This window comes from Myotis davidii, unplaced genomic scaffold (assembly GCF_000327345.1).
Source record: "Myotis davidii unplaced genomic scaffold, ASM32734v1 scaffold72, whole genome shotgun sequence".
In the NCBI taxonomy this organism is placed as follows: domain Eukaryota; kingdom Metazoa; phylum Chordata; class Mammalia; order Chiroptera; family Vespertilionidae; genus Myotis; species Myotis davidii.
The window spans coordinates 2,465,523-2,481,351 of NW_006284618.1; the positions used below are offsets into that span (position 1 = coordinate 2,465,523).

General features: G+C 54.0%; 1 protein-coding gene across 1 annotated transcript in view; it reads left to right on the top strand.

Moving 5' to 3' along the window:
- Positions 1 to 15,676: 15,676 nt before the first annotated feature.
- CFAP46 (cilia and flagella associated protein 46) overlaps positions 15,677 to 15,829 on the top strand; it is a 52,853-nt gene continuing 52,700 nt past the window's right edge. The window contains exon 1 of the mRNA XM_015572532.1: positions 15,677 to 15,725. Within this exon, the coding sequence (XP_015428018.1) occupies positions 15,677 to 15,725 (49 nt within the window). The remainder of the gene's footprint in view (positions 15,726 to 15,829) is intronic.

The following is a 15,829-nucleotide window of genomic DNA, read 5'->3' on the forward strand; positions in this document are numbered from 1 at the left end:
TGGGGCGGGGGGGGGACACATGCAGGGAATGTGAGGGTGAGGTCTTCGTGTCCCAGTCATCAGCCAGAGTTCTGTGAGCGGACAGAGGTCCTCTCCACCTGGCCACAGTGTTAACCGGCCTCTGCGGGACTCTGCCCTGAGGTTCCAGAACACCAAACCCTGAGGTGACCATGGTGCCTGCTGCTTTAGGTCTGTGGTTCATGGAGGTGATACCCCAACCTGGCACCAAAGTCACAAAGGGACAGTGACAGCCACTATGTCAGCAATGGAGGGGAGACATAGGCCTTTGGCATGGAAAGTGATGGATTCTTTTCAGGAGTCTTTACATAACGTTTCCAAATCAGGGATGTCTGGGTGTTCTCTTCAAATTGTTGTAGGCAGACCTGGCATGGGGCTGCTGGTTCCCTTTGCCTTTCAGCCCTCAGCCTGAGGGCCCAGAGAGTGAGGACCCCACCCCAAATCCACCACAGAAAGCGTGACTGGAGGAGCAGGGGTGTCATTTGGACTAAAGCCTGAGTCCAAGCACTGGTGTCTGGGAGGCAGGCTCCCCGGACCCACATGGACCTCCTATTGCGGAGCTCACAGCAGGAGCTGCTGGTCTCAAGTGACTTGGCCTTTGGTTAACGCACATGCTCTGAGGCCTGGTGAGTTCTGCAGGGGCCAGAGGTTGGGACGGCCACCACTCAATTTGAAACGTACAGTCATAATTGGGACAGTTTATTCCTTCAAATCCGCAGGCACGCTGACCAGAGCTCCCATAGAGAATGGCACGCTGGACTGGCCAGCCTCCTCCTAATCGTGCTCCCTATTCACAGACGCGCAGGACGGCCGCACACCGCCTGCTGGGCTTGTTTCTTGTTTTGGAGGCAGGCGGGGGATCTGTTTCAGAGCTTTCCGAAGCTCGTCTCGGCATGTTTACGTTGGAATCCCTCTAACAAAGAACCTAGAGAGGATTTCATGGGGATTTTCACTGTAACACTCCATCCTGGATGCGTGCCAGGCTGCGGTTCTCAGACGTGTGCCTTCCCGGTGTCTCCTCACGCACAGCCCAGGCACCCGTGAGGCTCTGGGTGGGCGAGGACGAGGCCCAGCTGGCTTCATCAGACGGCAGGTCCTGGGCATGGCATGCATATGTGTGAGTGTGTACAGGCGTGTGTGTGCATGTGTGTGAGTGCTGGGCACGGCATGCATATGTGTGAGTGTGTACAGGCGTGTGTGTGCATGTGTGTGAGTGCTGTGCGGGGTGGATGCAGCTGCCTGCAAAGGTGCTGGATCAACAGACACAAGTGACACTGTGAAGCCCCTTTTGCCCTGTGAAGCAAAAGGCCAGGTGTTGGGAGACATGTTTCCTGATCTCCAATTAGGTACATAAAGTCCAGGTGAGATTCCTTGTTTAGGGAAGAAATGGCTAACATTGTGCCCTGGTCACTCCACATGGCCAGGACGGTGAGCGTCCTGCTGGCATCAGCTCCACTGCCCAGGACGAACTCTGTCTTGGCCTAAGGCTCAAGGCAGAGACATTGGACTTGTTCTAAAACCAAAGCTGCCGGCTAGTTTTGGCCCTGGTCTGGACAGAGGCAAAATGGAGGGACTTGAAGAGCTTCTGTATTTTATTTTGAGGCTGTTTGGCAAATTGGAACACTGTTATACAAGTCAGGGCTGCCCAGCTGTTCTTCGTGAGGACTGCCCTACTGGCATTCACCCAGGTCATCTGATTATTTAGGACCATCAGGTCCCAGAGTGCCCTTGCTAGAGACGTCAGACACCCAGGGACCAAGCCCGGAGGCCACAGGCCACCGTGAGGCTAAAATTGTGGGCATCATAGCTGTGGACCCTGAGACCAGAGGCAGGGTTCTGGGTGGGGGATCTGCAGGAGAACCTGGGAAGAACATGAGAGGACCTGCAGAACTAACCAGCGAATCCCGCTGTATGGCCATGCAAAGAGCTTGAGCAACACAGAGGTCGGAGGACGACCTGGTTTTGCAGCTTCCCACAAAGTGGCACCAGGACACTGGTTCTGGCAAAGGACAGATGCAAATGTCAATGGAGCAGAATCGAGAGTCCAGAAATAAACCCTCACACGGTCAACTGGTTCTCAGCAAAGGATGGTCATCTCAACACATGACGCTGGGACAATGGGACATCCATGTGCATGAAGAGGAATTTATTTATTTATTTATTTATAGTTGTTATTACTTTTAAGCCTCACCTGAGGATATTGTTAGAGAGAGTGGAAGAGAGAGGGAAAGACAGTGAGAAATACTGATGTGGGAGAAACACATTGATTGGTTGCCTCCTGCATGCACCCAACCAGGGCCCTGGCCGGGGTGGAGTCTGCAACTGAGATACATGTCCTTGACTGGAATCAAACCTGGGACCCTGTGGTCCACAGGCCGGCACTCTATCACTGAGCCAAACCAGCTAGGGTGTATATAAAAAGATGAATTCAATGAAAATGGATCAGAGACCTAAATGAAAGAACTAAAATGATGCATAAAGATCCTTTCTCCTTCAGGCTCATTCTCTTCAAAGTAATTAACACCAAATTTAGCCCGCACATTATCATGCTTCTCCGCTTCTCAAAGTGTGCTGAAGCATCAGTTCATGTTCTGCCTAAGGAACCGGGATGTACGAGCGGGACGCCTGTCTGCAGAGCCCCGGGTGGTGCATCCCCCCCTGATGTGTGCACCTTGGCACTGGGAGGGGAGTCATGAATGTGCCACGGTTTTGGACATGTGACGTCCACATGGGATCATGTCATGTCCCACAAGGAGGGATCCAGCTGCCCCTGGATGGCCCTCAGAGCTGTGGTCTGGGAGAGTCTACCTGGTGGGATACTCCCTGTCCCAGCAGCTCCAGCTGGGATCCCGCAGGGAGGGAGCATTCCAGAATGCAGAGGGTGCCAGTTAGGGTCCCCTCTCGTGCACACTGGGCAGGCAGCCCCATCAGGTTGAGGATTGGCCCCGACGGGCTCACAGGGAGCAGGCGGCAGCCACTGGTCCGGGGTCCTCACATCTCTCCCAGGGGGCTGAACAGGGAGGAGCCACCTGCTGCTGTCCTGTGTGAGGCTCAGGCCAGCTGTGTCCACTAGGGTTGCTGCTCCAGGGCCTTGCTTTTGAGCAAAGGGGGTGACTTACCACTTGCTCCCCCAGAATCTGGGCTCCACCCTGGTCTGAGGCTGAGACTGCTGCTCTGTGATGGAGGGTCACCGCCTGCTCGCGTAGATGGGCCCCTCCCAGCCCTTCGCTGGGGCCCTGCGGCCCTTTCTCTTCTGAGTCACTGTGGAAGGTTCTCTCCGCAGAGAGAAAGGCCTCCAGATGGTGGGCGTCCTGTGTGCTGTCCAGATGCCTCGTAGACAGTGGCCCTGACACTCAGAAGAGGGTCTGGGGCCGGTGCGACGCCGCCGTCCAGGCTGGTGGGTCCTCCACACGCGGTCCTGAGGACGGAGTCTCATCAGCCTGTGGCCCCTCTAATCTGCAGGGTCTGAGGACAGACCGTGGAACCACATGCACTAGAGAAGGCTCTCGGGTGGGAAAAGAGTCATGAAGCCAGAACACCTCCAAGGAAGCAGCAGAACACGTCACCGTGCGTTCAGGCCGGAAGACTCTTCCTTTCCAAGCCTGTGGGGTTTCCCCCACGTTTTCCTTTTTTTTTGATGACGAGTACTAAGTTGCCCATCTCTCCACAAGCCCTTATTTTGGGAAACTTAGCTACAGCTTCCCATGATTATGAATGATTCTCTCTCCTGAATACAGTCTTCCCAGGCTTGTTTCCTGCGAGCTCCTCACCACGCACTGACAGTGGCCAGGTGCAGCCTGCGCTCTGCCCACCTTCTGGCTGGCGGGCCCCCCTCCTGCTCTTCTGAGAAGTAGGCCCACTGGGTCAGATTTGCATGGGGACCCCTGGGCTCCCCCAGGGTGGGGAAAGAAGGAGATGTCCACCCCTCATCCCTTTTCTGAGCCTGACTCTGAGGTCACCAGGGCCCCTTGGGATCCTCCCACCTGTGCCCTGGGTGCCTGCCCTACAGGCGCTGGAGGCCCCTCTGTACTGGTTCCAGTGCCTCTTGTCTGGCCTTGAGGCAGCCCTGGGCAGCTTCCTGGACAGGCTGCCTTGGCCATGCCCACCCCTGGCCCCACCCAGGGAGAGGACCATCACCCCTGCCAGGTTGGTGTCGGTGATGTCACCTAACACGGCTGAATGTGGGCCAGGTGTGAGCAGGGGAAGGAGAGGCTCTGCTGATGTGACCTTCCCATCTGACCAGATGCCCGGGCGTGGCCCCTGTTGGGATGGAGAATCTCCTGTGTCCTCCCCGTAACCTGCCTGGACCCCAGACACACAGCCCTCCAACCTACCCTACAGTCTGCTTCTTTGTCCTGTTCGCTCTGTCTGACTCTACACCCACACCCCCCATGGCTCCAGCTCAGAACCACAAGGGCCCAGGTCTGTCTGTTCACAGGTGGATAGAACGGGCCTGCCCTCAGGAGCTCAGCACATACCTGCGGGGGAGGAGGAAAGACTGTGCAGCTGAACAGAGCCGTGCCCAGAGGAAGAGGGTCCTTTGCAACGTTAATGAGTCTTCTTTGCAAACAGGGAAGGCAAATACATAGACCTCAAGTAACACCACACCTGTTTGCTGGCTGTTAGACTGTGAAACCTCAGTTGCTGTTAGGATAACAAAGGCTTATTAAAAATCTCGTTACAACCTTTCCTGCATGGAGTGGTCCCACTCCTGACATGCCTTGTGGACGGAATCACTATCATTTAACGGATGGTTCTTTGTGCCCCCTCAGCACAGTCCTTCTAACATCTTCACACCAGTGTTTGAAGGTGGGACCTGGCCATCACCGAACAGGTCAGAAATGCATGTCCTCAGGTGCCTACGCAGACTGACCCAGAATCTTTGGTGTGGAACCTGGCAGTCCGTGCTTTGACAGGCCCCCGGAGGTTCCAGGGCTTGGTTGAGTTTGAGAACCTTGCTGCACAGTCTCCGCAGTTTAAATCATCACACTAGTTGGGATTCACAAATGAGACAGACACCTTTGGACGTGCCCAGGTTTTATGTGTGAAAATCACACACAAAGCACTAGAAATCAATCACTTAATCTTCTTTTCTTAACATGGCAGTCGCAGGATTATTTTGCAAATCCAGGAGCATTTACTGAAGCTACACCAAAAAGGGTTACTTACGATGACTGCTAATGGGAAAAGGCAAGACTTCCCATTCACCTGACTGGTCTTACTCAATTATCTCTGATTGTTCCTGAACCCCAACTAAAAGGACCAAAGTGAATTAAAGGGCAAAAGTGCATAAACCCTCAAGAACCAAGAGAATGGGAGATACCCACAAAATGTAGTTAGGAAGTGAGTGGGCACTGAAGAGACAAAAGAGCGGTGACAAAGACCCACTGCGGGGGGAAGCCTGACACAGAAACATGGGAGGGGCAACCCGGAGGCCCCAGGCATGGTTCCCAGGGACAGGCCTCAGTCCTGCTGCCCAGTCTCCTTTCCAGCAGGCCGCTCCCCTGCCTTGTCCTTGCTGTGGCAAGAGGAACAGCACCATTGACGGCTGACACTGGCTGAGGACACAGGTCATTGTCACAGGCTCAGATTCCTGTGACTTACCAGGGCCACGTGGTTACTGAATGGAGGGAGACCAGAAGCTGACTTGCTGAGTTAAACTGACTCTAGAACAAAACTGCAGATCTGTCTGCGGTCAACCTAAGAGATGCCCAGAGCATTAACAACCAGATGTGGGGGCGCCACCAAATGCTGATAACACAGCAGGGCAGACAGGAGTTCTCATTAAGTATTAGCTGTGCCCATCACCACCACCACGATCACTATGATCACCAACATCACCACTATGATCACCACCATCGCTATCACCGCTACCATCATTTTTATTACCATGATCACCACCACCATCATGACTACCCATTACCATCACTACCACTATCACCATCATCACCGTCATTACCACCATCACCATTACTTTCATCACCACATTACCACCATCATCATCAATAGTTGGTGGCTTCCTAGATTATATAATCTAAAGGATACCTCTGTGACCTGGAGGTTAAGACTTGGCTGGAACAGGATGATTTATTTTGTGAAGGAGGAATGGAGAGACATCCTTTCAGCTCAGCGTTTGGTATCAGGTGACTTCTCCGACCATTCTAGAGCTCCCACCATTGTGTTTAAAAGGGAGATCAGCACAAGGGTGCTGAAGGGAGGCGGGTCCCCGCCCCCCCATATCTTCCTGAAGCTCAGATAGCAAAGTGCACTTGGAACCAGTGGTTTTCACATTTCTCTCTCTCTCTCTCTCTCTCCTCTTTTCAGCGGAAGAACCTTGATTTTCCCCAACAAAATCTCACAGGAGCCCAGATGGACAACTTCACATCAGAGCCTCCCGACCAAGGTCCAAGACTCAGAGGCCCCTGAGCAGCCGGCCCTCCTCCATGCTGAGGTCTTCATCCTTGTCCATCAGGGGATAAGCCTTCAGGTACTTCAGTGGTGCCACACCAGAGGGAACTTGAACCCATGGGGTGCTAGGAGGGCTTTCTGATGCTCACAGCCATTTCCTGTGCAGGGAAAATTCAAAAGAGAACCCAAAGTTAGTCTATGACCTGCAGTTTCTGAGGCATTACTGTTCATGGCGCACTATCTGTGGCTGAGACACCATGGCAGCAACAGTGTCTATACCAACTTTCACCCCCAGGGCCTGGTCCCCAAGGTGCACTATCCTTGCAGCTACCGGAAAAGCTGCACTGCCCAGGGAGCCCCCCTTCCAGGCAGATGCCCAAGGACAAGGGACACGTGGAGTGCCCTGCATGTCCCAGCACTTCCCATGGGATCCCAAGGGGCTCATGGGATCCCACATGGATCTCGAAACTGGATGGGGCTGCTCCTGGGAATGAAATGCATTTCATGCATCTGTGCTTCTCTTCTCAAACTCTTGCTAAATGAAAACAAGTTTTGACAGTAAAAATTATATTTATTCCTTTTATTTCTACTGTGTTTCCAACATCAACACCATCAGTCTCTTTCCCAGAGGCACGTGCACTGTTTACCGTTGGGGAGGAGGAGCCAGGCAGTGCAACTCAAGCCTCCTCTCTGGACACCCAGACCTGCCCACAGCCCACCCAGCTCTGTCTCTGGTGCAGTCGTCTGGACTCGGGTGTGGCTCTGTCCACGGGGTAAAGAGTCCTCTGCGACACACCGAGGAAGCTTAGGGACTGCCAGAGGTCTCAGCAGTGAGAGAGGCCACACCCGTCCTTTCCCTCCCCAGCCCACCCGAAGCTCTGCCCCTCCAGGAGTCAGGAGAGAGCCAGCCAGTGTGTGTAGGGTTCCCAGATCAGCCAAAAGCGGCCCTGCTCCCCGTTTATCCCCAGCAGCTCTGTGGTGCTGTTTTGTTGCACACAGGCCGTCTGTTCCCACCTAGCTGTCAGCAGCTGGGGAATGGAGCTCTGCTAGGAGCGAGTACCAAAGGCCTCCTTAACAGGAGGGGAGAGCTGCTGGGTCACACAGGGGATTTCCTTCTTGTCCCCCCGCCCCTACCCCCTGATTGGGGATGAGGGTCCTGATGATCCCAGTAGTGTCTGCAGGGAGCAGGGGACACCCAGGAAGATGACCCAAGAGAGTCATGCAGACCTGTGTCCCCAGGGGCAGCCCTGCACCTGCTCCGGCAGGAGGAAGAATCATGATGGTTTTACCTGGTGTTGCCCCCACCTGGACCAGACATCCCTTGCAGCTCATGGGTATAATAACAGCGAGGTAGCCACTCCTGCCCAGCCAGCGCGCTGTGGGTGAGTCCAGGCCATCCTCAGAGCTTGGCTTCTGTGTCTTGGATCACCCAGTCTGCAGGGATGTAGAGCTTTCATACCTCCTCTGCTCACACAGCTTCGAAATGCTGAGCGGCTGCACCGGGTGGCTCCCCAGAGAGCAGAGACGCCGGGCTCAGCCCTGGTCTAACGCCCCTCGGAGGACACTCAGTGTTTCTTCCCATGACCGTCAGAAGACAGGCCCCAGCATGAAGTGGAGCAGGTTCAAGCCTATGACAAACGCAGGTCACGCCAAGAACAGGTGTCCTTGGTGACTGAACTGAAAACAGACCAGCACCAGCCCTGGCCTGAGGCGTCCTCGTGAGATGGCGCAGTTGACCCGCGGGCCTCTGTGAACCAGGCAGGCGTCCCGGGTCTCACGGTGGCCGGTTCTGAATTGGGAGGAAACCCCTTCCCTTGGAGAGGATGCCGGCCTCCCTCCTGCCTGCCCCTCCCACAGCATCAGGGCCTTACCTGGGACCCTCTGAGAGCGAGCCCAGCCCCCAGGCCCCAGCAGGGAGGAACCAGATGTCCAGGCGCCTCCTTCACAGCCTGCACTCGAGAGGGAAATGCATGTTGAGATTTCTAGGTCACCGAGAGGGGCGCGGGGACTATTTTTAACGGAATCGCCTGGACTTTTTATAGGAGGACAGAGGTGGCTTCTTCTCTTCTGGCTCCACAGCTTCTGCCACTGATGGTCAAATCTGTCTTCAGAAATCTAAGAAAAAGGCTCCATAAAACCCCGTCATAAATCACGTATCTATACCTTTCTGAATCGGAGTTCTTTTCAGAACTGGCCGCTGGGTTTTTACTGATCTGTACGATAACTTTTCCTAAGACGTCTTCATCATCGGAAGGGCCAGGCTTGTCATGTTCCTGACACACACACAGACTGGCCTGGAGCTCTGCCCAGCGCCCCACCTCTCCTGTCCCCTAGGAAACGTAGCCAGAGGGGCTGGGACCTACCAGGGACCCTTCACAACAGGGAAAGGCAGGAGGAGGGGGCAACTGGAGTCCTGTGTGCACAGCACGGGGGTGCACGCCCCAGTTGCAGGGTGAGATGGGGGTGTGTGTGTATCTAAAGCCCCACAGGTGAGGCCACAGGTGTTCTTGACTAACAATAATGACTCACATGAGGATTGTTTCATGGATCACACCCTCTGGACCCCCCACCCCCTTCCCAACATCTTATCCTCGCAGACCTCCCAGCCCGTGTCCTGCCTGCTCCGAGGAGATGGGGAGGAAGAAGGTGCAGGGGATTCTCAGGGGATGTGAGGATGCGGGACAGAGCCTGAAGCCAGGGTTCCTGCTTTAGTGTGAGGGTGACCCTCTGAGCACACCAGCCCAGCTGCAGGGAGATGGGTGCCCTCCGGTGGCCACCTGCGCCACCTGCACCTGGAGCCCTGGGAAGAGCAGGGCAGCGCTGAAGGGCCTTGGCCGCCTGCAGTTAGCTGAAAGCCTCACAGCAGCGACTTTTTAATATGTCTAATGTTTCTCTTTGTGGTATTGCAATTTAGAATAAAAATAGATGTATCTGGCCTCAAAAATAAGGTCCACATCCCAGCCCCTGGGCCCTGTGAATGGGGCTTTATCTGGAAATAAGGTCTCTACAGGTGTGAATAAGAATCTCAAAATGAGGCGGTCCTGGGTTTAGGATGGGCCCTAACTCCAGTCACTGGTGTCTTTATGCGACAAAGAAGAGGGAGGTTTGAGACAGAGACACGGGACAGATGGAGGCAGAGACTGGGTGATGAGGCCACACGCCAAGGACCTGGGAGAGGCAGGAGGGAGCCTCCCCTGGGGCCCCCGGAGGGATCTGAACGGGAGTTTGGACTTCTGCCTCCAGAAATGACTGAGGGAGCCGTTTCTGTTGTTTGAGCCGCTCAGTTTGGCTATTTGTGCAGCAGCCTTAGGAAACCAAGGGGGGTCACCGGTCCCATCACCTCTCCCTTCTCCCGACGTGTGGCTTTGGATGCTCACGGGAGAAGTCTGGGGGGAGCGAGCCCGCAGAGCAGGAAAGGAGCCTTGAGGCCATGTCCACGAGGGGGTGTCCTGGCTCCCCTGGAAGTCACACTCCAGCTTCTCCTTGCACCTTCATATGGGGGGCTGGCACAGGCTGCCCCTTCCTGAGGACTGTGGACGCCCCACTGACACGGGGAAGGTGCAAGGAAGGTTGGATGGGTAGAGAGAGGAGGGATGGCCCCTTGAGCCAGCCAGGGTGCTGCTGTGAAGTGGAGAGGAAACCTCAAGGGATTGGGGCTCAGAGGCAACTTGGGAGAGTTATTTGAACAAAATCAATGTTCATAAAACAAATGGGGAAGCGCTCACGTTTTTCATTTTCAATCAACGTGCATTTATGAACATCTTTATTCAGTTTTCATTTGGGGTGGGAAGTTATTTAAATTTTAATTTCACTAACTCAAAATAGGGCTGTTATTCTTGCCCACGTTTTTTTCCGCCTTGAGAAAGATCGGAAGCTCCTTGCCAAAAGAAAAATAAGTCACTAGCTTAATAAATAATGAAGCACAGGCAAACTGCTAATGCTTAATTTTTCATAGTTTTATGAATATTTCAGCAAATAATCGGAGGCTCCGGAGGTTGCAGTAACAAGGCCCCCAGGGTGCCGGTGGTGAAGGGTGGAGTCTTCGTCCCCTGACCTCTTGAAGTTATTTGTTTAAGATTGAAGAAGGAGTTAGTTTCATTTTTCAATTCATTGAACAAAGATACTTATACTCAAGATCAGGGGTCCTCAAACTACGGCCCACGGGCCACATGCAAATACAAATATTGTATTTGTTCCCGTTTTGTTTTTTTACTTCAAAATAAGATATGTGCAGTGTGCATAGGAATTTGTTCATAGTTTTTTTTTAAACTATAGTCCGGCCCTCCAGCAGCCTGAGGGACAGTGAACTGGCCCCCTGTTTAAAAAGTTTGAGGACCCCTGCTCAAGATGATGTAACAGTGGGGAATTGTAACCCACACCACCATTCTTTTGACATTGTTTCTGTAAGTGCTGGTTCTGACTAATATGTACTTTGCAGATAATGTGTTTGTATAAGAACCCTAGGAACTAATTTCAGAAGATATGGACTCCAACCTTTAGTCAACCGAGTTCCAGGAGATTTGCTAACTTTCCAATGTAGAGCCAGGATGACGAAGAACCAGGATGACGAAGACCAGGATGATGCGTATCAGACCATCACTTGACCAGTGGCGAGGTCCTTATCGGAATGGACTGTGCTGGCCTGCAAGTAGAGAACTTTTCTTTGTTTTGCTTTCCCTCTCCCTCCTTATAGGAACCTCTGAGATTTGGAGATGAACTTTGCAAGAAGAGGCCTTCATCTTCTCAGGTTACTAGTACTTGAATAAACCTCTTTCCTTTTTCACCAGCATTTGTCTCACCAGTTTGGTTTTTGCAGCAACAGGCAGCTGAACCTTGGTTCTGGTTACAATGACGCCTCCCAGAACATGGTGTCAGGGTTCTGCTCCCAAAAGACACTCATCAGTTCAGCTGGATCCAGTTCTGACTGCTGTCCTATGGGGGAGGGAGGGTCACCTGGTGAGGAGGGCAAGCAGGGCAGGGCTTGCCTGCCTGCTGGGGAACTCATGTAGAGAAGTTTGTCACACATGTGCTCACACTAACCTCTCTCTCTCTCTCTCTCTCTTTCACACACACACACACACACTCACACACTCACACAAACATGCTCAGGCTCACACACATGCATGCTCACACTCACACATGGTCCACTGTTGTCAGGGTGATGGAGAAAGGCCTCCCATGCCAACACAGGCTGCCTTCTCCCAGGGCTCCCAGGACACAGGCTTGAGGCCGTGGCTTGCGTTTGCACAGTAATGCTGACATTCCCTTTTGCCTCTGCAACCTCCGCCCTTATTCTGACTCCAGCCTTTAGGAGTGTAATTAAAGCCAACCTCAGTCAAAACACTTCCCGACTTCCGAGCTAGCTGCCGGCATCATTGACTGGTGACAGCTCCCTTCCAGCCTCTCACAGCTTCAGCGAACCGCCTCCCGAGGCAGGAGCAGGGGTGCTGGGAGTCCCCTTGCCCCTGCTCCCCTGGGTGGGCTTAGTTTGGTAACATGTGGATGCAGACAGTGTCCCAGGCCCACCATGGCCCACATACCCTGAGCCTGAGCAGGACAGTCTGGATTCAGGCATGCTCTTCTCACAAAAGGGAAGTCTGTGGTGTCTCACAGCCGAGACTGGGGCCTTGGGGCTGACACATGGCACTGGCGTCAGGCTCTGTCGCAGGAGAACTGCTTGTCCGGGAGCATATTCTCTCTAAAGGAATCAGGGACAAAGTCTGGGGACCAGGCTGGGGGTGTGAACGGCCAAATCCCCAGAGGCACTACTATCTCCCAACCCCATGTTCTGTCCACGCCCCTGTTCACCTGCTCAGCGGCCTCAGCAGGTGGGCAGGATATGTGGTCATCTCCGCCAGTCAGACATGGATGTTGGTGCTGAAGCCACTGGACACTGAGCTGGCTCAGCCCCAAGGCCAGCGCTCATCTCCAGGAGGGAGTTTGGTTTTGTTGTGGGTCTGTCTCAGCCTGCGGGTCTGAGTGTGAGGTCACTGGGAGGGTGTCTCAGGGAGCACCATGGGGCATGGAGATGGGAGGTGGCGGGAGGAACGCAGGACAGGACTGGAGCGTTAAAGCGGAGTCCCGCGAGGGCCTGAAGCTGTCCTGCTGGGACCCAGGACACCTGGAGAGCCTCAGGTTCCACTGCACCAGAGCTCTCAGCCCTGACTCCCAGCAGCCTCATCACCAGGTGGGTGGGGCAGCCTCAGCGGCCTGATGAGGAGGGAGGGGTTGGAGTGCCTGGAAAGTCCTGGGGGAGCCCACATGCCTGCAACATTCCAGCTTCTGAGCACAACAAAGGCAGCCCCCAGGCCCCCAGGAGCAGGGGAGGCCAAACCTTAAGAAGAGACACAAATCCAAAATGCTCCCTCTGCTGTGGAGGGCGCAGTTCTCTCTGTCCCCACAGTGGGGCTCACCCGGAGGACCCCGACCCTGCAGGGGCCCCATGGTATCCACCTGCCAGGTGCCCCCGGGGAATGCAGGCACTTGGAGGGCAGGATCCGCGGCTCAGCACAGCTGTCGCCGGCTGTGTGCGAGGGTGGCGGGGTCAGAGCTGCCATCCCAATTCAGTCGCCAACTTGGATGGGTAGATGGTGAAATTTCTATTTCTGTCACATCACTGTGCAGCCCATCAGAGCCGACGGATCTTGCATTTGAACAGCTAGCTGCCTGCTGTGTGTGGTGCTGGGAGAATAATAGGAAGTGCGTTCATACCGTTCATACCAAGCCATTAGCAAGAGGGAGGGAGGGCCCCCTGAATAGGTGGCTAAAAATACCAGCTAGCGCCTCAGGGAGCAGAGCTGCAGGGCCAGGAGGTGGAGGCTCTTTCTTCCCCAAACGCAGGAAGGACCGTCTCCACAGACCAGCGTGCCCTCCGTAGTCAGTAGTCTCCTTGCAGAGCCCGGGAGGTAAACTCGGAGGTTTGGGCAGTGAAATATCCTAAAATCTCCCCGGTGCCATTCCCCAAGCACCACCACGCACCAGCCCCGTGCCCCCCACTTGGCACCGTCTCTCTGTCTCAGCCCCCAGACTCAGGCGGGTCCCTGACTTACCAGCGTGGCCTGCAGCTGCTCAGCAAGGAGTTAACATTAACGGAGTGGGGCCTGAACATCTGGGTTTGTTCCAGAGCCTGAGTCCCCACCCTGCAGCGACCCTTGACCCTCAGGAGCCCGGAGCCCCGAGGCAGGATTCCGCCTGTGCCCTGCCTGTGGAATGAACGAAGACAGTCCGGCCTCCTCGGATTGCAGGAAGTGACCAGGCACTCAGACCCACCCCACCCTTCCTTCCCCGCTGGCGTCCTTTCCACTCTGTACCTCTCTGGCCTGCAGGCCCAGCCTGGCTCCAGCCCTGCTGTCTGTCCTGGCTTTCCTTCCTCTGTCCCTTTGTTCCTCCAGGACTTCTTGCATCTCATTACACATTTCTCTTTACATGTCTGCTCTGAGCCACAGGTGAGGGGGAGTCAGCGCTGGCCACAGTCTTACAAAATAGCCTGTTCTCTCTTGAGTAGAGTAGAGCATCACTCTGAAAGGTAAGTCTCCTCTCGTGCCCCTTCCCCACAGTTACTGGATTCCAGTGACACCCTGATATCCTTATTTGACCATGGCCTCCCAGGAGCTGCTGCCTGGAGCCTTCCAAGAGCTGCCTGGGGTCCCCAAACGGGGCAGGTGGCAGGTCGCAGGTCAGGGAGAAGCAGGGAGTTGGGGCTCACTCTGAGTCATGCATAGAGGTTGGGGGAGTGGAATTCTGGGGCAAAGGAAGTGTGCATTGGGAATTTCCACAGATATTCCCAAGTTGCCCTCCTTAGAGGTGGTACCAGTTTATTCTCCTATAATGTTACAGAGACCGGAAGAAATCAAGCGATGCTCCGAGAGTTTGGAGTCACACTTTACTCACCGGTGGGCCCAGAAAAAAATGCCTTTTAAATTCTGGGCAAAGCTACAAGCAGAACTTCCCTTTCATTAAAAATCCAGCCCTATGTGTGCTTAGTGGTTATGTCGCTGGTAGCCTTTGTTAACGTAAAAAACCACTGAAACCTGTAAAGGTAGTGGTTATGTCGCTGGTAGCCTTGAAAACAACACAGTTCTATCCAATTAAAATACACCTGGCCTGGCATGAGAGGATGGGCGTATCTAGTCTCTGGCCCACAAGGTCAGACAGCGCAGTTTACCTTCCTCATTATTCAAGCAGGCTAGAGCAGGCTGGAAAGCAAAGTTATTTTTTTAGAATAAAGAAGCCGTCTAAAAAAATAGAGAATTCCAAACAGCAGTTTTACAAAATAGGGGTTAGCCTTCTCGACATGGCCTTCCATTTTCCCACATTCTCCCCAAACCAGCGTCTTGTCAAACCCTTTTCTCTTTCCCAACCCATAGGTGAAGGACGCTACCTTGTTCTTCGGATTTGTATTTCTCGTTATTATGAGATTATTATGTTTAAATGCTGCTGATGCCGTCTTCCCTGGTTGGTCTGTTGAACTGGGTGGTTCCCTACAGATTTGTAGGGTTTTAAGGAAATCAGCCCTCCTTCCGCCTGGATGCTGTGTTGCCAATGTTTCCCCAGTTATTGAAAGAGGTTTTTTATCACTTAGAAGTTTTTATGGGGTCATCACTCTTTCTTTTATAGTCTCTGGGTTTTGTATCCTACTTATTCCCAGATCAAGAATTTTTATAATTATCTGCTTTATTTGGGAAATTTTTGGTCTCACTGTATTTTTTATTTAACTTCTTGATACCTCTAGAGCAGTGGTTCTCAACTTTCCTAATGCCGCGACCCTTTAATACAGCTCCTCATGTTGTGGTGACCCCTAATTTCATTGTTACAAATTGAACATAATTAAAGCATAGCGATTAATCACAAAAACAATATGTAATTATATACGTGTTTTCCGATGGTCTTAGGCGACCCCTGTGAAGGGTCGCGACCGGTTGAGAACCGCTGCTCTAGAGCTATGTTTGGTGTAAGAGTGAGGTAGGGTTCTACAGCCGCCTAGCTGTCACGTGCCCCGGTCTGTCACTGTCTGATAAGCCGGGCCAGCTTTTCATAAGCCGTGTTTCTGGGTGGTTTCCAGCCCTGGTCTTCTCCCCCGAGGCCCTCGCTTTCGGGGGCTGGGGAGCCCGCATAGGGCGGACTCGGGGGAGTTCGCTTACGGACAAGTGTGGCCCCGCTGCCGACCTGTAGGACCGGCCCGCGTCCCCCTGTCGCTAGGCAACCGCCAGCGGCTGCAAGGGATTGAGGAAGACGCCGGGGCAGAGGCGCCATGGACCTGGTCATAACTCAGGAGCTGGCCCGCGCTGAGAGCCACCAGGGTGGGCGGGGACCCGGACTCCGAGAGCCTTCCGGACCCTGGGGACCCCCCTCCCCGCACCCCCGGGAGCGGGAACCGGGTGGCTGTGATTCTGAACCTGAGACC